Raw genomic sequence first — 20,821 nt, forward strand, 5'->3', positions numbered from 1 at the left:
AATCGGATGACAAATGTTGAATATGTGACATCACCAGGTGACATACCTCACCTCATGTGCAAAGGGCTTGTCAATCCTATTCTTGCCAGTAGGGGGCAATTTTACACATCACACTGTTAGGCTACACTGTTTTTGAACATCTTTTGTAAATGCAATATGTTGTGAATGTACCAGTTACAAAATATTGTCCTCGCTTTAGCCAAGCAAAAGTGTCCTTCAAAAATGGTTCATATGGCTCTGAGCACCATGGGAATAAACTTCTGAGGTCATCAGTCCCCTAGAACTTAGAACTATTTAAACCTAACTAACCTAAAGACATCAAACACATCCATGCCCGAGGCAGGATTCGAACCTTCGACCGTAGCGGTCATGCGCGGTTCTAGACTGTAGCGCCTAGAATCGCTCGACCACCCTGGCCGGCGCAAAAAAGGGTCCTTATTTTATATTTCTTTCCTTCTGTCCCTCCTATTTTTGTTTACAGACTTTATTTAGTAAAGAACACACAGCTCGTTTCCTGGTAGCAATGCAATTTGGAAGCTTACACATATTTACTTGTGAAGACTTACAATAGTTTTTATTGCACTCTGCTTTGCAATTAACTGGTAGAGACCACGAGGCTGGTAAATAAAATAATAAATCTTACCTCTATGAAAACACAAAATAGTGTGACGCAGTGTGAAAATCATTGCTTCCAGGCACAAGACTTGAGCTCTGAGCCTGACTTGCTAAAGTCTGAGCTGAGATGATCTGGTATGACAGACCAACAGGCCCTACTGCTACACATGCAGTGAGGTACATCATCTGGTGACATCAAATGTTCAATATCTGTCATCCAATTTTGGGGTATTTCCCGACATTTGCGACCTCACGTGTCTTAAATAAATTTACTTGTCTAAGCAACATCGCTTCGGGTTTTTTTAAATGTTAATATGAATCAATGTGTATAAAATCTTTTGTACATAAGGTCAACTGTATATTGGAACTACAAATAGAAGCATCAACTCCTGGCTTATGGAAAACAGGAGCAATTGTCATCTGAGAAACACAGACAAATTGTACCAGGGAAACACCACATTCACTTCATCAATATTACAGTTTTATCAAGCTCTAATCATTACTATGTTAGGATATACAGAGGCCACAGCAATTCAAACATAGAATAGTAGTTTAAGTGAGAAGGAGGAGGACTGATATTTGACAAGCTGTGGGGCCTCAGCACTAAAAAATGCGAATACATGTCAGCACAACCCTGAGATCTTAAATATTTACTATCAAAAACATTCCTGATCACAATTTATTTATTACGGTGACCGGTTTCGACCAATACTGTGGTCATCTTCAAACCAATGAGTAAGAACCTCCTCCTGGTGGTAAATCAACAGAAGGAGGTTCTTACTCATTGGTCTGAAGATGATCACAGTAGTGGTCAAAACCGGTCACCGTAATAAATAAATTGTGATAAAGAATATTGTTGATAGTAAATCTTATGATGATGTCTCCAGTATTAGAAGCTGAAGCATTAGGCACAGAAATATACCTCGGACCACAGTGCAATGCCCATAGATCAAAATCACTGATACTGTACACACTGGCCACAAAAGCTCGCAGGGGCTCCATCCTTTCACTTTTATGTACCAAAGGGACTCAGGAAAGAGTTGTTGCAGACTGGGGCAGCAAGCTGTTGTGAATGCCATTTTCTGTGTTGCCTCTCCTGATATATTTTACACTGCTACACCAGCTTTGTTGGTGTAAAAGACTGACATCTATTTTGCCCTGTTCACAGTTTCCATTATTTAGGCACTAAGTGCCTCTGTCAGCAGTACAATAACTATTTTAAACAACAGCAACCTCTCTTGTCCTGCTGTGTCCCACAGCTGCAGGTGTATCCTCTGGCTTCTTCCTTGCGATCTGTAGACCTGTGGACAGAGGATAAGATGAAATGCAGAACACAATTCACATGTAAATTATTAGTTTTTAAGTAACAGCTAATGCAATGCATTCTGTACTTACTGCTGCCAAGGATGGTTGGACACACACACACACACACACACACACACACACACACACACACACACACACACACACACACAGAGAGAGAGAGAGAGAGAGAGAGAGAGAGAGAGAGAGAAGCATTTATTCTGAATATGAAAATGCAGTCTGAACCGTAACAGCTCACTTTTCATACAGTTTCAAGGCTAATTCAAATTGCATGATTAACTGTTACATTACCTTTTGAGCTCTGTAAGGTAATTTTCAACAACTTCATGTCAAATTACTCACTAATATTACATCCATCCATCCACTGACAGGAATACATACTGTCGATTAATTTAATCAAAATTAGGTCTTTTCATTTGTGAATAATAGAATAACAAAAGAGGTATCAAATACACTTTAATCATAATGTTTGAAACCTGTAACAACTCTGTTTATCATACTGTCAGCCTGCTATGCTATTGGCTATCACACCACATCTAATTACCTCACAGTTACTGTAATTCATAAAACAAAACAAGATTAACAATGTAAACAAAGTGTTTATTTGGGCTGCTGTATTCTGCAATGAAATTCTGTTCATACTAAAAAAATAATGTACTCATACCAGAAACAGGAAACAAGGTAGTAATGCTTGGGATATTGTAGTTTCAGAGTAATTAACAAAAATGTAATCAGCATTGTTTACTTGTATAATTTCACTATTTTTCCATGAAAACAAGAGATATGTAATCGTCTTTGTATCACATTTCAATAGTAACCATTGGATGATAACTTTTTTGTAATTATCAACAATTTGTATAACTATAATTAGGGAATTTACAACTTGATGTCCAAGTACTAACTAATGATATGTCCATCCATTGGTAGGAACAGACATAGTTGATTCTTTTAATCAGAACTATGACTTTTCATTTGCGAACAACAGTATAACAAAAGAGATCTTGAATACTAACTCAGGGCTTAGATGACTTAACTTTATTATCTGTCACATTCATTTGGTTAATTAGAATGTGTGTGTGTGTGTGTGTGTGTGTGTGTGTGTGTGTGTGTGTGTGTGTGTGTGTGTGTGTGTGTGTGTGGGCGCGCGCGCACTAACTGCAAATAACAGTAATTTCAAACTTTGTAACCACCTCTCAATATGTTAACACATGTCCCATTACTAACTTTCAGATAAAGTAGATCATAAATATGTATATAATTTAGTGAAGTATCTATATGGTTGATGATGAAAATATGTTAGAAAATAGGGGGGGGGGGCAGGGGGGGGGGGGGCCTCAGTATGATGTAAGATATTGACCAGCACTCTGCTGCATAATAAATACTACACCTGAAACAATAACTGACCTTTCAGGTCATTTGAGAACCGTAGTGTTCTCTAGCACATTAAAACTATTTGGAAAACTTTACACAGTACTTGTTGCAGTATGAAGTGCTTGGCAGTAATAACAGGCTGGAGGCAGTCAGTGGTACTGTATACAGAATAGCACATGTTGAGTTCTTAAGATGAACATGTGAGCAGCTCATTTTCTGCATTGGCCTTATATGACATCTTTGTTACTGTCAGAAAATAGCTTTCCTTAACATGAAAGTTGGTTTTGATACAACAGAGATTTACTAGGCACGCTCCAATATTTGAATTGACTCACACAGCCAGTTCTAGGGGGATATACAGTTGGACATTGTGACAAAGCATGTGGGTTATTTTCCCATTATGTTCCCCCCCCCCCCCTTCCCCAGATATTTTAGTTGATTAGCATCTGTTGGTTTGACTAGTTTACCTAAACTTTGTAATCACTGTCAGCAATGTTACTAAAGTAGAATCCCATATTTTGGCAAGCTAGACAGCATACTACAATAGCAATTACTGTTGTATCTGAAAGGCCACATTCAGAAGAATCTCTCAAAGCCCTAGAAAACAACAATAATTAAATACACTTTTAATTACTGCAAATTTATAAAAGAGGGGTTGCTGGAAGCCAGTTTTGTATGTCTGTGGAAATATATGAAATGAGCTGGATCTGTGCCCAAAATTGTTGGACAGACAATTTAGTACACAATACAAGTCGACTGAAAAACCAAATTTTAGTTACCGTAGTTCTAGCTTCCTCCCCTCCATGAACCATGGACCTTGCCGTTGGTGGGGAGGCTTGCGTGCCTCAGCGATACAGATAGCCGTATGGTAGGTGCAACCACAATGGAGGGGTATCTGTTGAGAGGCCAGACAAATGTGTGGTTCCTGAAGAGGAGCAGCAGCCTTTTCAGTAGTTGCAAGGGCAACAGTCTGGATGATTGACTGACCTGGCCTTGTAACACTAACCAAAACGGCCTTGCTGTGCTGGTACTGCGAACGGCTGAAAGCAAGGGGAAACTACGGCCGTAATTTTTCCCGAGGGCATGCAGCTTTACTGTATGATTAAATGATGATGGCATCCTCTTGGGTAAAATATTCCGGAGGTAAAATAGTCCCCCATTCGGATCTCCGGGCGGGGACTACTCAAGAGGATGTCGTTATCGGGAGAAAGAAAACTGGCGTTTTACGGATCGGAGTGTGGAATGTCAGATCACTTAATCGGGCAGGTAGGTTAGAATATTTAAAAAGGAAATGGATAGGTTAAAGTTAGATATAGTGGGAATTAGTGAAGTGCGGTGGCAGGAGCAACAAGACTTCTGATCAGGTGACTACAGGGTTATAAACACAAAATCAAATAGGGGTAATGCAGGAGTAGGTTTAATAATGAATTAAAAAATAGGAGTGCAGGTAGGCTACTACAAACAGCATAGTGAACACATTTTGTGGCCAAGATAGACACGAAGCCCACACCTACTACAGTAGTACAAGTTTATATGCCAACTAGCTCTGCAGATGATGAAGAAATTGAAGAAATGTATGATGAAATAAAAGAAATTATTCAGATAGTGAAGGGAGATGAAAATTTAATAGTCATGGGTGACTGGAATTCGAGTGTAGGAAAAGGGAGAGAACGAAATGTAGTAGGTGAATGTGGATTGGGGGAGAGAAATGAAAGAGGAAGCCGCCTGGTAGAACTTTGCACAGAGCACAACTTAATCATAGCTAACACTGGGTTTAAGAACCATGAAAGAAGGTTGTATACATGGAAGAACCCTGGAGATACTAAAAGGTATCAGATAGATTATATAATGGTAAGACAGAGATTTAGGAACCAGGTTTTAAATTGTAAGAGATTTCCAGGGGCAGATGTGGACTCTGACCACAATCTATTGGTTATGACCTGTAGATTAAAACTGAAGAAACTGCAAAAAGGTGGAAATTTAAGGAGATGGGACCTGGATAAACTGAAAGAACCAGAGGTTGTACAGAGTTACAGGGAGAGCATAAAGGAACAATTGACAGTAATGGGGGAAAGAAATACAGTAGAAGAAGAATGGGTAGCTTTGAGGGATGAAGTAGTGAAGGCAGCAGAGGATCAAATAGGTAAAAAGACGAGGTAACAGAAGAAATATTGAATTTAATTGATGAAAGGACAAAATATAAAAATGCAGTAAATGAAGCAGGCAAAAAGGAATACAAACGTCTCAAAAATGAGACCGACAGGAAGTGCAAAATGGCTAAGTAGGGATGGCTAGAGGACAAATGTAAGGATGTAGAGGCTTATCTCACTAGGGGTAAGATAGATACTGCCTTCAGGAAAATTAAAGAGACCTTTGGAGATAGGAGAACCACTTGTATGAACATCAAGAGCTCGGATGGAAACCCAGTTCTAAGCAAAGAAGGGAAAGCAGAAAGATGGAAGGAGTATATACAGGGTCTATACAAGGGCGATGTACTTGAGGACAATATTATGGAAATTGAAGAGGATGTAGATGAAGATGAAATGGGAGATACGATAATGCGTGAAGAGTTTGACAGAGCACTGAAAGACCTGAGTCGAAACAAGGCCCCCGGAGTAGACAACATTCCATTGGAACTATTGATGGCCTTGGGAGAGCCAGTCCTGACAAAACTCTACCATCTGGTTAGCAAGATGTATGAAACAGGCGAAATACCCTCAGACTTCAAGAAGAATATAATAATTCCAATCCCAAAGAAAGCAGGTGTTGACAGATGTGAAAATTACCGAACTATCAGTTTAATAAGCCACAGCTGCAAAATACTAACACGAATTCTTTACAGACGAATGGAAAAACTAGTAGAATCCAACCTCGGGGAAGATCAGTTTGGATTCCGTAGAAATACTGGAACACGTGAGGCAATACTGACCTTACGACTTACCTTAGAAGAAAGATTAAGGAAAGGCAAACCTACGTTTCTAGCATTTGTAGACTTAGAGAAAGCTTTTGACAATGTTGATTGGAATACTCTCTTTCAAATTCTAAAGGTGGCAGGGGTAAAATACAGGGAGTGAAAGGCTATTTACAATTTGTACAGAAACCAGACGGCAGTTATAAGAGTCGAGGGACATGAAAGGGAAGCAGTTGTTGGGAAGGGAGTGAGACAGGGTTGTAGCCTCTCCCCAATGTTATTCAATCTGTATATTGAGCAAGCAGTAAAGGAAACAAAAGAAATATTCGGAGTAGGTATTAAAATCCATGGAGACGAAATAAAAACTTTGAGGTTCGCCGATGACATTGTAATTCTGTCAGAGACAGCAAAGGACTTGGAAGAGCAGTTGAATGGAATGGATAGCGTCTTGAAAGGAGGATATAAGATGAACATCAACAAAAGCAAAACGAGGATAATGGAATGTAGTTGAATTAAGTCGAGTGATGCTGAGGGAATTAGATTAGGGCATGAGACACTTGAAGTAGTATAGGAGTTTTGCTATTTGGGGAGCAAAATAACTGATGATGGTCAAAGTACAGAGGATATAAAATGTAGACTGGCAATGGCAAGGAAAGCGTTTCTGAAGAAGAGAAATTTGTTAACATCCAGTATAGATTTAAGTGTCAGGAAGTCATTTCTGAAAGCATTCGTATGGAGTGTAGCCAAGTATGGAAGTGAAACATGGACGATAAATAGTTTGGACACGAAGAGAACAGAAGCTCTCGAAATGTGGTGCTACAGAAGAATGCTGAAGATTAGATGGGTAGATCACATAACTAATGAGAAGGTACTGAATAGGATTGGGGAGAAGAGAAGTTTGTGGCACAACTTGACGAGAAAAAGGGATCGGTTGGTAGGACATGTTCTGAGGCATCAAGGGATCACCAATTTAGTATTGGAGGGCAGCGTGGAGTGTAAAAATCGTAGAGGGAGACCAAGAGATGAATACACTAAGCAGATTCAAAAGGATGTAGGTTGCAGTAGGTACTGGGAGATGAAGAGGCTTGCACAGGATAGAGAGTGGCATGGAGAGCTGCATCAAACCAGTCTCAGGACTGAAGACCGTAACAACAACAACAACAACAGTTCTAGCTTCAAAAATATACTTTCAAACAGCGTTTCATCTCCATTTCAACCCCTTAGGAGAGTAATTTTGAACATTCCCTTCATAAACAATGCCTACCATGTAAGCTCCACACTGCCTCCAAATTTCAAGTTTCTATCCTTAACAGTTTGGGTTAGGTGATGATGGATCACCTATTTCACTCCCTTAGGTAATGAATTTCCAAGAACAGTGAAACACAAAATTTTCATGGATTTTTTCATTTCTAACTGAGAAATACTTCACTTTAAAAATGTTTCTGTTGTGACAGTGGCATAACATTTAACAGTGCCGCCACGACAGTACGCGCAAACGGCGATAGAGGCACTCCGCAAATCGACTAGGCGCGGGTGCGCCACCTAGCTACGAACGGAGCCGGCTGCATGTCACAGCACGGCAGTCGAATACGAGAGACTGAGTTGTAATCATGTGATCAGCTATTGTTTCTAAGTGAGAGTGTTCAATATCCACACAATTATTGGTGATTAAAGGTTATAACACTTTTTGGCGATGAGGTCGGATATTTTCACTGCGTTGAGGATTTGCGTGTCCGTGACGGGGCAGACATGGAACAGCTTATGGAAGCGCTCATTGAACAACAAACACAGCTGACGGCTACTATTCAGGCTCAACAAACACAGCTGACGGCTGCGATTCAGGCATTGTCGACGTCGCTGACTCATCCTCTGTCTTTCTCTTCTACGCCTCCATTCCCTCCTTACGACGAGGCCGCTGAAGACTGGGAGGATTATGAGAAGCGTTTGCGGCAACACTTCTTGGCTTTCGGCATTGTCGACGCTCCTATGTGTAAGTCGTTATTTCTATCTTGGATTTCCCCTCGGATCTATCAGCTGCTATCTCAGTTAGCCCCTCTGTGGGAACCTGCCTCCCTGTCCTTCCAAGAAATATGTGACTTATTGTCTGACTATTATCGAAAAAACACCCACGTCGTTGCCGCCCACGTGGCGTTCTACCGGTGTCGTAAACAGCCCCATCAATCTTACCGGGCTTGGGCAGCGGAACTACACGGTCTGAGTAGGAAATGTCAGTTTGTCACGGACACACATCACGAGTCTTATGCTGATTCAATGGTTAGGGATGCTATTCTACGGCTTGCTCCTGATAAAGGCGTTGGGCAACGTGCCCTACAACTGGAAAACCTGTCGTTGTCGGAAGTTCTAAGCATCGCTCAATCCTTTGAAGTGTCTCATGCTGCTGGTGCGCAAATAGACGCGTGGTGTGATGTAGGCGCTGTACAGTCAACTCTCGACATGGACAAATTGCCTGTTTCACAGGAGAACGAGGATGTGGCGGTGGTTCACTCGCGTCAACAACGTCGCGTTGGGCCGCAACGCTCACAGCGAAACCAGCAACCACAGAAGCCGGTTCGTTCCGCACTTCCTTCTTGCCCTCCGCACTTCCTTCTTGCCCCCGTTGTTTCGTACAGCACGACAGGGCAGCATGTCCAAAACGTTGGGCCACGTGTACTTCATGTAGGAAAAAAGGTCACATTGCTTCTGCGTGTCAGTCCCCTAAAGTTCCTGTCGACGAGGACGAGGCGTTGGATATGGATGTTCACTGTGTGCTTTCTCAAACAAATAAGTTGTTTGTTACTGTTCGTGTTCTGGATAAAGACATCCGCATGCAAGTGGACACTGGCTCTGCAGTAACTCTCATTAATTCTCACACGTATTTGGCGTTGGGCTCCCCTCCTTTGTCTCCAGATACGCGAAATCTGAGGACTTATAATAACAGAAAATTCCTATCATGGGCCAGTTTGATGCTTCCACTGCCTACAAGTCTGTTGTTCGGCCCCTCACGTTTTATGTCGTGGATCATGCGGGCACAAAAAACCTGTTCGGTTATGATGCTTTCCAGTTGTTCGGGTTCTCCATTGATGATGATGTGCACCTCATATCTGAGGATATTCCGTATCAACAGCTGGATGGATTGTGTTCTGAATTTTCGTGCGTGTTCTCTGCTGGTCTGGGTTGTGCCAAGGATTTTGAAGCCCACATTACTCTTAAACCTACGGCTCGCCCTAAGTTTTTCCGGGCACGCCCTATTCTGGTGGCGTTGCGTGCACCTGTCAAGGCTGAGCTAGACAGGTTAACAGCTTCAGGGATTCTCCTTCCGGTTACCTCCAGCGAATGGGCATCGCCGATCATGGTGGTTTCTAAACCAAACGGGAGTCTGCGATTGTGTGGTGACTTTAAAGCCACTGTCAACACTCAGAGCATCATTGACACTTATCCTCTTCCCCGTCCTGAGGAGTTGTTTACCAAGCACGCTGGGGGCCAGTTCTTTTCCAAACTTGACTTATCGGAGGCGTACCATCAGTTGCCGTTGGACGCTACTTCCAAGGAATTTCTCGTTATCAACACTCCTTGTGGGTTGTATTAGTACCAGCGGTTACCATTTGACGTTGCTAGCGCACCGGCCATTTTTCAGCGGTTTTTGGAACAGTTCACGGCTTCCGTTCCCGGCTGCATAAACTATCTGGATGACATTGTTGTCACGGGGGCCTCCACTGAGGAGCACCTTCGTAATTTGTGTTCACTGTTTCGGGTTTTGCATTCGGCTGGGTTGAGGTGCAATCTGGACAAGTCGCAGTTCTTCCAACGCTTCATTGTGTATCTTGGTTTCCACTTGTCCCGTGAGGGTATACGTCCTCTACGTCAGCACGTTGCGGCCATTAACGCTCTACCCCGGCCGTCTACGGTCAAAGAACTTCAGGCGTTTCTAGGCAAGATTGCTTATTATCACAAATTCATTTCATCCGCAGTGGCGGTAGCTTATCCTCTGCATCAGCTGTTACGCAAAAACGTCCCCTTCGGTTGGTCCGACGGGTGTGAGCAGGCTTTTGTCCGCCTGAAGGCTCATTTGCAGTCGGCGCCTTGTCTTGCCACATTCCGTCCGGGTCAGCACTTGGTTCTGGCGACTGACGCGTCACAGTATGGCCTAGGGGCTGTTCTCGCCCATCGGTATGAGGATGGGTCGGAACGACCCATCGCCTATGCTTCCAAGACCCTCAACGATGCGCAACGGCGTTACTCTGAAATCGAAAAGGAGGCGCTCGCTATCATTTATGCTCTAAAAAAGTTCAGCGTTTTTTTGTATGGTTCTAAGTTTCACCTCATCACCGACCACAAACCGCTGGTCTCTCTGTTCAGCCCTTCGGCGTCGCTTCCGGATAAGGCAGCTCACTGCCTGCAACGTTGAGCCTTATACTTGTCTTGTTTTCATTATGAGATTCACTATCGCCCCACAGCCCAGCACGCCAACGCTGACGCATTGTCGCGATTGCCGATGGGTCCTGACCCGGTTTTCGATCGTGATGAACTCCTCTGTTTCCACATTTATGAGGAAGAACGTCGTGCGGTCGAGGGTTTTCCACTTACAGGTTCGCAGGTCACGTCGGCTACTGCGCGGGACCCGGTCCTGCGTCGGGTGATCGGTTTTGTTCAACAGGGTTGGCCGGACAGGACCAAGGGCTGAGCATCGGATCCCCTTCGCAATTACCATGCCTTGCGCCTTTGTCTGTCTGTTCGTAATGGTGTTGTTCTTCTGGCCACGGATGGCGCATCTCCACAGGTCATGGTGCCAGCCTCTCTTCGCAAAGATGTTCTCAAACTGTTGCACGAAGGCCATTGGGGTATTTCTCGGACTAAGTCCCTGGCAAGCAGGCACGTTTATTGGCCCGGTATTGACTCGGACATCGCCCATATGGTTGCTGCGTGTGGTCAGTGTGCTCAACAACTGGTTGCACCTCGTACAATGCCCTCTCTGTGGCCTGATCCAGCTCAGCCATGGGAACAGGTGCACGCCGACTTTGCCGGCCCCTTCCTCGGTACTTATTGGCTAATGTTGATTGACGCTTTCTTGAAGTTTCCGTTTGTTGTTAGATGTCCGTCACCCACCACTGCGGCGACGACGCTGGCTTTGTCCAAAATCTTTGCGCTTGAAGGTCTTCCATCCACGATCGGCACGGACAATGGCCCTCAGTTCTCTTCGCAGGCCTTCCGTGATTTTTGTACTGGACAAGGGATTCATCATGTTACAGCACCTCCCTTGCATCCGCAATCGAATGGGGAGGTTGAGCGCCTTGTACGCACTTTCAAATGCCAGATGAAAAAATTCCTTAGTGATTTTTCCACAGATGACGCTCTGCTGCAATTTCTGAGTTCTTATCGCTTCACGCCTCTGGGTGATCGCAGCAATGCTGAACTTTTGCATGGCCGCCAACCGCGCACTCTAGTGCACCTGCTTCACCCTGTCAGGCCTTGTGCTGTGTCCCCTAGTACGGGAAAATACTCGGTGGGCACCGACGTGCGGGCACGAGGGTATGGATCTCGCCCTAAATGGATTCCAGGGGTGGTCAAGGCTCTTCGCGGCCGCCGGCTTTGTGAAATACGTATGGGCGACGGCACGGTTGTTCGCCATTACGACCAGATGCACTCACGAGTGGTGGCCACGCCGGTGCCACCGCCCCATCCTTCGCCTCCAGCAGCCCGAGATGCCAGCCTTGTTGCTGCTGCCGATCTACCGTACGTGTTGATGCAGCCGACGTCACTACCGCTTCCAAGTATGCCGGAACCGGCCCCAGTCGCGACGCCACCTTCTCCGGGACCCATCACGCTGGAGCACACTCCCAGGTCCATGACACCTATGGATGCTTCTCCGAAGTTTTCACCCATCATCTCATCCAGGAGGCACGTTCCACGCACGAGCTTCCGTCCTGGACATTTTCGACCATACTCTCGTGTCTCTCCGAGGGATCTCCTCGGGACCTCGCAAGAAGCCATGGATGTCTCTGCGCTGTCCATGTCTCCAAGGAAGTGAGTGTTTTTTTTTTTTTTTCCAAGGGGCGGAAAAGTGTTGTGACAGTGCCACAACATTTAACAGTGCCGCCACGACAGTACGCGCAAACAGCGATAGAGGCGCTCCGCAAATCGGCTGAGCGCGGAAGCGCCACCTAGCTACGAATGGCGCCGGCTGCATATCACGGCATGGCAGTCGAATACTATTGTTTCTAAGAGAGAGTGTTGAATATCCACGCAATTATTGGTGATTAAAGGTTATAACAGTTTCCAAATGAAATATTTTCATAAGATAGTTCACCCCTTAATGGCTGAATTACCAAAAAACAGTGACGTACATACTTTATATTTCTAACAGATAAGCCAAATACAAATTTTCATAGTTTTAGCTTCAAAAATACTTCCATAATCAAATATATCCACAAAAATTTTCACCCCCACTGGGACTGAATTTCCGAAAATAGTGAAAACACATTTTCTTTTTTTTATTATTTGTAACTGAGAAGTCACATACCAGCGTTCATAGTTGTCGATTTAAAAATACTTCAGTAGTTCTTTAACAATGATATACACTCCTGGAAATGGAAAAAAGAACACATTGACACCGGTGTGTCAGACCCACCATACTTGCTCCGGACACTGCGAGAGGGCTGTACAAGCAATGATCACACGCACGGCACAGCGGACACACCAGGAACCGTGGTGTTGGCCGTTGAATGGCGCTAGCTGCGCAGCATTTGTGCACCGCCGCCGTCAGTATCAGGCAGTTTGCCGTGGCATATGGAGCTCCATCGCAGTCTTTAACACTGGTAGCATGCCGCGACAGCGTTGACATGAACCGTATGTGCAGTTGATGGACTTTGAGCGAGGGCGTATAGTGGGCATGTGGGAGGCCGGGTGGACGTACCGCCGAATTGCTCAACACGTGGGGCGTGAGGTCTCCACAGTACATCGATGTTGTCGCCAGTGGTCGGCGGAAGGTGCACATGCCCGTCGACCTGGGACCGGACCGCAGCGACGCACGCCAAGACCGTAGGATCCTACGCAGTGCCGTAGGGAACCGCACCGCCACTTCCCAGCAAATTAAGGACACTGTTGCTCCTGGGGTATCGGCGAGGACCATTCGCAACCGTCTCCATGAAGCTGGGCTACGGTCCCGCACTCCGTTAGGCTGTCTTCCGCTCACGCCCCAACATTGTGCAGCCCGTCTCCAGTGGTGTCGCGACAGGCATGAATGGAGGGACGAATGGAGACGTGTCGTCTTCAGCGATGAGAGTCGCTTCTGCCTTGGTGCCAATGATGGTCGTATGCGTGTTTGGCGCCATGCAGGTGAGCGCCACAATCAGGACTGCATACGACCGAGGCACACAGAGCCAACACCCGGCATCATGGTGTGGGGAGCGATCTCCTACACTGGCCGTACACCTCTGGTGATCGTCGAGCGGACACTGAATAGTGCACAGTACATCCAAACCGTCATCGAACTCATCGTTCTACCATTCGTAGACCGGCAAGGGAACTTGCTGTTCCAACAGGACAATGCACGTCCGCATGTATCCCGTGCCACCCAACGTGCTCTAGAAGGTATAAGTCAACTACCCTGGCCAGCAAGTTCTCCGGATCTGTCCCCCATTGAGCATGTTTGGGACTGGATGAAGCGTTGCCTCACGCGGTCTGCACGTCCAGCACGAACGCTGGTCCAACTGAGGCGCCAGGTGGAAAAGGCATGGCAAGCCGTTCCACAGGACTACATCCAGCATCTCTACGATCGTCTCCATGGGAGAATAGCAGTCTGCATTGCTGCGAAAGGTGGATATACACTGTACTAGTGCCGACATTGTGCATGCTCTGTTGCCTGTGTCTATATGCCTGTGGTTCTGTCAGTGTGATCATGTGATGTATCTGACCCCAGGAATGTGTCAATAAAGTTTCCCCTTCCTGGGACAATGAATTCACAGTGTTCTTATTTCAATTTCCAGGAGTGTATGTTGAAGATGGCGATCTGATAGCCACAGAGGAAACAAGGTATAACTAACTCCAGATCGTGGCACACAATGGGACAAATGATATCTGTCACCTGGCTTCCGAGGTCTTAGCTGTATCATTCCAGTGAATGGCAGAGAAGGTCCAAAAGACCAGTCTTGCTCACAGAGTTACAACATAGCTCACAATCTGCAGCACTGCCAACTGACAGGGTCTCCTGGTTCCGAGCCAAGCAGAGAGCTAAAAACCGAGTCTGCAAAGGTTCTGTGACAAGGTAGGCTGTGACTTCCTCGACTTGCAACATAAGGTTGAAAATTTTAAATTAGTCCTGAATAGGTCATGGGTACACATCAGAGGTAGCAGATTGTGTAACAGGTGTACATAAAGGCTTTTTAATATTATGCAGCTCTTCATCCACTAAAGAAAGCAACAGCTATATGACACCCAGAAGTGTAAGTATGAGATCCAAAGAAATGTCCCCCAAAGAGATCACTACTAAAATCCTACTGCTTAACTGCCGAAACAATCACACCAAAGTGCCAAAGTTTGATGTGATCCTCAAAAGTACTGAAGCTCACAAAATACTAGGTACAGAAGGATTGTTAAAATTTGAAACCGAAAGCAGTGTGATGTTTGGTTTAAATCTAAGTGTGTACTGAAAATGTAGGTTAATGGTAAATGGAGCTGGTGTATTTGTCACAGTAGGCAAGAAATTCAAATCTATTAAGATACAAACTGAAACTGGATGTGAAACTGACTGGGCAAAACTGAGTATAGGGCACGCATAAACTTATAAGCGGATCCTTCTATCGACCACCGAACTCACTTCCAAATATAATTGAAAACAGTGAAAATCTAGTATGCAACTTCCTCAATGGCATGGCCATTATTGGCGGAGACTTTAATCATCCAACAATCAATTAAGAAAATTACAATTGTGTAAATGGTGGGCATGAAATAATACATGCTTTTCCTGAAAACTATTTGGCACAAGTGTCAGAAGTCCAATCATGATGGAAATATATTAGGTATAATGATGACAAATAGACCAGACATTTTTGAGGATGTCCATGTCGAAGCTTATCAGTGACAATGAGGCAGCTGTGGCAACAATGATTTCCATACTACAGAGGCCAACTAAAATAGGTAGAGAGATTTATATGATTAGCAAACTACACAAAGAGGCAGCAGTGTCGCTTCTCAATGAAGAACTCGAAACACTGAGCTCCAGACTGGAGCATGTAGAGGAAATTTGGTTCAAGTTTCAAAGAGTAGTTGATTGTGCACTGTAGAGGTATGTACATAGGAAAACAGGTCATTACAGGAGGAGGTGGGGGATTCTTCTGGTAACTACTGCAAAAAAGTTTTTAAAGAAACAGAAGCAACTGCATAATAGGTGCAGAATGAAGCATAATATGGCTATAGCTACAGAGATTCTGAATGAAACACGTTTGAATGTCAAGAAGGCAATGCATGAAGCCTTCAATGATTATTTTAGCATAATCTTATTGAAAAATCTCACACAACACCCAAAGAAACTGATCATTTGCAAAGACTGTCGATGGCATCAAAGTTAATGTCCTAATGCTCAGTGGATGACACAAGAACTGTAACTGAGGGTAGCAAAACAAAAACAGAGATGCTGAATTGCACTTTGAAATGTTCCTTTACAAAGAAAGAGCCAGAGATTTTTGCCCCAGTTTAATTCACACATCTTTGGAAAGATGAGTAAAATAGATATTAGTATCAGTGCCACTGAGAATCAGCTGAAATTACAAACACTGAGCAAAGTTCCATGGTCTGATGGAATCCCTATTAGATTCTACGCAGAATTTGTAGTCAAGTTAGCCCTTTTTTTAATGACAATATACTGCAGATTGCTTGAACTATCCATTAGTTGGAAGAAAGCACACACCGCATCCATCTACAAGAAGGGTACCAGAAGCAATCCATAAAACTACCATCTACTATCTTTGTTCACACACCTGCTGTAGAATCTAATGAGGTATCTTGAACACCATGACCAACTTCATGCCAATCACATGGATTACAAAAAAATATTGGTGCTACAAAAAACTATTTGCAATTTTCTTACATGAAATCCTGAAAGTATGAAGACAGCTACAGTATTTCTTGACTTCTACATCTACACCTTTACTCTGCAAATCACTATGAAGTGCATGGCAAAAGGTATGTCCCATTGTACAAGTTATTAGGGTTTCTCCCTGTTCCATTCATGGAAAGAATGATTGTTTAAATGCCCCAGTGTGCATTTTAATTGATCTAATCTTGTCCTCATGGTCATTATGTGAATGATACATAGAGGCTGCAGCATATTCCTAGTCATCATTTAAAGCAGGTTCTTCAAACTGTTACTAGACTTGATCATGATAGTTTGAGTATGCCAACTCAGTTTCTTCGGCATCTACGTGGCACTCTCCCACAGTTCAAACAAACCTGTGACTAATAGTGCTGCCCCTCTCTGTATATGTTCAGTATCTCCTGTCTACTTAGTAGCGATCCCATACACTTGAGGAATATCCTAGAAAGTGTCACACTAGTGATCTGTAAGCAATCTGCAAGGCTGACTGCATTTTCGCATTATTTTGCCAATAAACCAAAGTCTACTAATCACTTTACCTACAAGTGAGCTTGTATGATCATTCCATTTCACATCTCTACAAAGCATTACACGCAAGTATTTGTAGGAGACGATCAATTGGAAACATGACTAATTGATATTATGATCATAAGATACTAGGTTTTTTTCAATTTGTGAATACAATTTTACATTCCTGGAAATTTAATGAAAGTTGCCAGTCTTTGCACCACTTTGAAGTCTTATCAATATCTGACTGAATATTCACGCAGCTTCTTTTGGACAAGACTTCATTATAGATAACTGCATCACCTACAAAAAAGTCTGAGGTTACGATTAATAACATCTGCAAGGTCATTAATTTACGTGACCAGTAACAGTGCCAGAACACTTCCCTGGGACACATCCGAAGTTACTTATACATCTGATGATGATTCTCCACCCAAGTTAACATGCTGATCCAATTGGACCCTCAAACATTGTTCAGTTTTAACGATTTCGGCTGTTTCTCAACACCACTGACACTAACACTTATTTCAAACATCATTTCAGTGGTATGAGAATTTAAGTGGGGCAATTCACCTCAGTTTCTTTCATAAAGAAATATTTCACTTTTTACAAAATTGTTAAGGCTTTTGTGGCCACTTGTTGACAAACTGCCTGTTGGTTTCTGTCTCATGTTCTTCGGGTAACATATGTCTGATGATTTTTCTGACATTTCACCAGCAGAAGTGGGTGGCATTGTCAAAGCTTCACCTTCTATTTCTGGTGACAGACTGGAGCTCGTGGCTGCAGGCTACATGTACCTGGCGCGCCAACATCCAAGGGCTTCTCCGCAGTCAATTCCAGTGCAGTTCTCTTCTTGCTACCTGTAATAGTAGTTTGTTGCAGCATGGGAAGCCAGGATCTGTTTACCTTGAGGCTTTCTTCTTTCTTGTTGAAGCTGTTCTCATGTTTATGTATGCCTATAGCTTTTCTGGATAAGTGACTGTGATAACTCTTCTCTACAGCCAGAACTTTCATGTTAGCAAATTTTATTATGTGGTCAGTCTCGTACAGTGCATGCTCTGCCACGGCCAATTTCTCCACCTGACCCAACCTGCAGCTGTGATCCTGATGTCAATTGATCATCCTGTCATTCCAACATAAACTTTTCTGAATGTGCATGGTATGTGGTATATTACCAAAACTGCAAATGGGTCCCTTTTCTAATTTGCCAATCTGAAACACTCTTTGATCTTCACTGTAAATAGTCTTTATGCTGTGTTTGCACATTATATGGCTGAGTCTGTTCATTACTCTGGGAATGAATGGCAGTTCAGCCGTACCTGACATTTCTTTTTCTGATGTGTCACTTTGCTGAGAGTTTGGCTCTGTGATACTTCTAATATAACTTGTAGAGTATCCATTGCTTCCAGAACACTTTCCTGGACTTGATGTCTGAGGTGCTGTGACCCAAATATTTGTCTTTCTCGCATTATGAATATATTAATCATTCCTCTTTTCTGGCTCAGGTGGTGATTTCAAAGTTTTTGCAGATATCAGCCAATGTGTGTTGGTTTTTGATACATGCTTTGTCCCAGGTTTTCATCATCCCTTTGACCGCACATGTAGAAATGGTAGTTTTTGTTCTTTTCTACTTCCATGGCAAATTTTATGTTGGCATGGAGGCTGTTCATGTGTATCAGGGAGTCACCGAGCTGTTCCTCACCATGGCTCCACACAATGAAGGTATCATCACAACATATCTGTACCACACCTCAGGTTTACAAGGTGCTGAGTCCAGTGCCTGTCCTTCGATATGTTCCATGAAGAAGTTGGCTATCACTGGACTAAGAGGGTGATGAGTTCCAGCTGTTCATAGAAGTTGCCATCCCACGAGAAATATGTTGTGATGGGACATGCATGAAAGATATGGGTGATGTCTTTCAGGAAAATGGAACCCGTGTGTTTCTGAGTGTCACTGAGTGGTACTCTTGTAAACAAAGAAACAACATCAAAGCTGACCAGGTGTTGTTTGGTACAAGTTTTAGTTTCTTCAGCTTCTCAATGAAATGTCCCGAGTCCTTTACATATATGTCACTATTGACCACGTGCAGATGGAGCAGAGAGGCCAAGTATTTTGCCAGTTTATACAACAGTGAGCCAGGAGAACAAACAATTGATCTTACTGGAACATTATTCTTACGGATCTTTGGTAATCCATACAGCCAAGATGGTAGGGGTTCTATGTTTCACAGGTTCCTCTGTATGTTCGCCGTCAGAGAAAATGCTCCTGGCTCACATTCTGGACTTGGCACCTTGTAAACCTAAAGTGCAGTACAGATATGTTTATGATATCTTCATTGTGTGAAGCCATAGTGAGGAACAGCTTGGTAACTTCCTATGACACTTGAACAACCTCCATGCCAACATAAAATTTACTATGGAAATAGAAAAGGATAAAAAACTACCATTTCTAGATGTGCTGGGTATAAATAATGGTGAAAACCTGGGACACAGCATGCATCAAAAACAGACATACATGGACTGATACCTGCACAAACTGTCAGATCACCACCCGATCCAGAAAAGCACTCCATCTTCAGGCCACAAGTGGCCCATCGGAACCATCCAACTGCCGTGTCATCCTCAGATGAGAATGCGGATAGGAGGGGCGTGTGGTCAACACACTGCTCTCCCGGTCAGTATGATGTTTTCTTTGACCAAAGCCACTTCTATTCAATCAAGTAGCTCCTCAATTGGCATCATGAGGCTGAGTGCACCCCGAAAAATGGCAACAGTGCATGGCGGCCCAGATGGTCACCCACCCAAGTGCCGGCCATTCCCGACAGCACTTAACTTCGGTGATCTGACGGGAACCGGTGTATCCACTGTGGCAAGGAACATTGCCCAGATCCAGAAAAGATGCATAATGCGAGCAAGATGAAAATGTGAGCTGTAACACCTCACATGCAAAATGCATCACCTGGAAAGTGTTCTAAGCAGCAATGGATACTACAGAAGTTATATTAGAAGTATAACAGAGTCAAACATTCAGCGAACTGACACATTAGAAAAAGGAATGTTGGGTATGGCCTTACTGCCATATATTTCCAGTGTGACGGACAGAATCAGCTGTATATTGTGCAAACACAGTGTAAAGACTATTTACAATCTGACAACAGAGATCAAAGAGTGTCTCAGATCAGCAAAGGAGAAGAGGGACCCCACCTGCAGTGTCAGGCATATACCGCATACCGTGCACATACGGAAAAGTTTGCGTTGGAATGACTGGATGATCAATCAGTACCAGTATCACAGAACATAAGAGACACTGTAGGTTGGGGCAGGTGGAGAAATCAGTTGTGGCAGAGCACATGCTGTGCGAGACCAACCACATAGTAAAATTTGTCGACATGGAAGTCCTGGCTGTACAGTAGAGCTATCACAGCCACATGCTCAGAGAAGCTATAGAAATACACAAACACAAGAATAGCTTCAACAAGAAAGAAGAAAGCCTCAAGGTAAACAGATCCCGGCTTCCCGTACTGCAGTGAACGACCGTTGCAGGTAGCAAGAAAAGAACCACAACAGAAATGACCGCAGAGAAGCCCTTGGACAATGGCGCGCCAGGTACATAAGGTCTGCAGCCACGAGCTCCAGTCTACCACCAGCAATGGAGGGTAAAGCTTTGATAATGCCAGTCACTCACACTGGAGAAACATCAGAAAAATCATGACACAAACATCGGCTGAAGTGAGATAGGAGCCAACAGGCAGTTTGTCGTTTCAGCTTTTGCTTTGCTACCCTCAATTTCATTTCCTGTCTCATTCGTGAGTGACTGGACATTAATTTTGATGCCACTGACAGCCTTTACTTACAGCCAGAATTTCTTTGGATTTTGTGAAAGATCAATTGACAATACGAGTATTCTGCTATGGTAGTCACTGAAGGCCTCAAGCATTGTCCTCTTGAGAGCCAAACACGTTTCATTCAGCATCTCTCTATCTACTCAGCTATGTTTTACACCTATT

General features: G+C 43.8%; 1 protein-coding gene across 1 annotated transcript in view; it reads right to left on the reverse strand.

Moving 5' to 3' along the window:
• The window catches only part of LOC126293383 (ras-related protein Rab-27A-like), a 90,009-nt gene that overhangs the window by 66,086 nt on the left and 3,102 nt on the right, over window positions 1-20,821 (reverse strand). Inside the window, exon 3 of the mRNA XM_049986590.1 lies at window positions 1,849-1,916. Within this exon, the coding sequence (XP_049842547.1) occupies window positions 1,849-1,916 (68 nt within the window). The remainder of the gene's footprint in view (window positions 1-1,848; window positions 1,917-20,821) is intronic.

Source organism: Schistocerca gregaria, chromosome 10 (genome assembly GCF_023897955.1).
Source record: "Schistocerca gregaria isolate iqSchGreg1 chromosome 10, iqSchGreg1.2, whole genome shotgun sequence".
Lineage (NCBI taxonomy): Eukaryota > Metazoa > Arthropoda > Insecta > Orthoptera > Acrididae > Schistocerca > Schistocerca gregaria.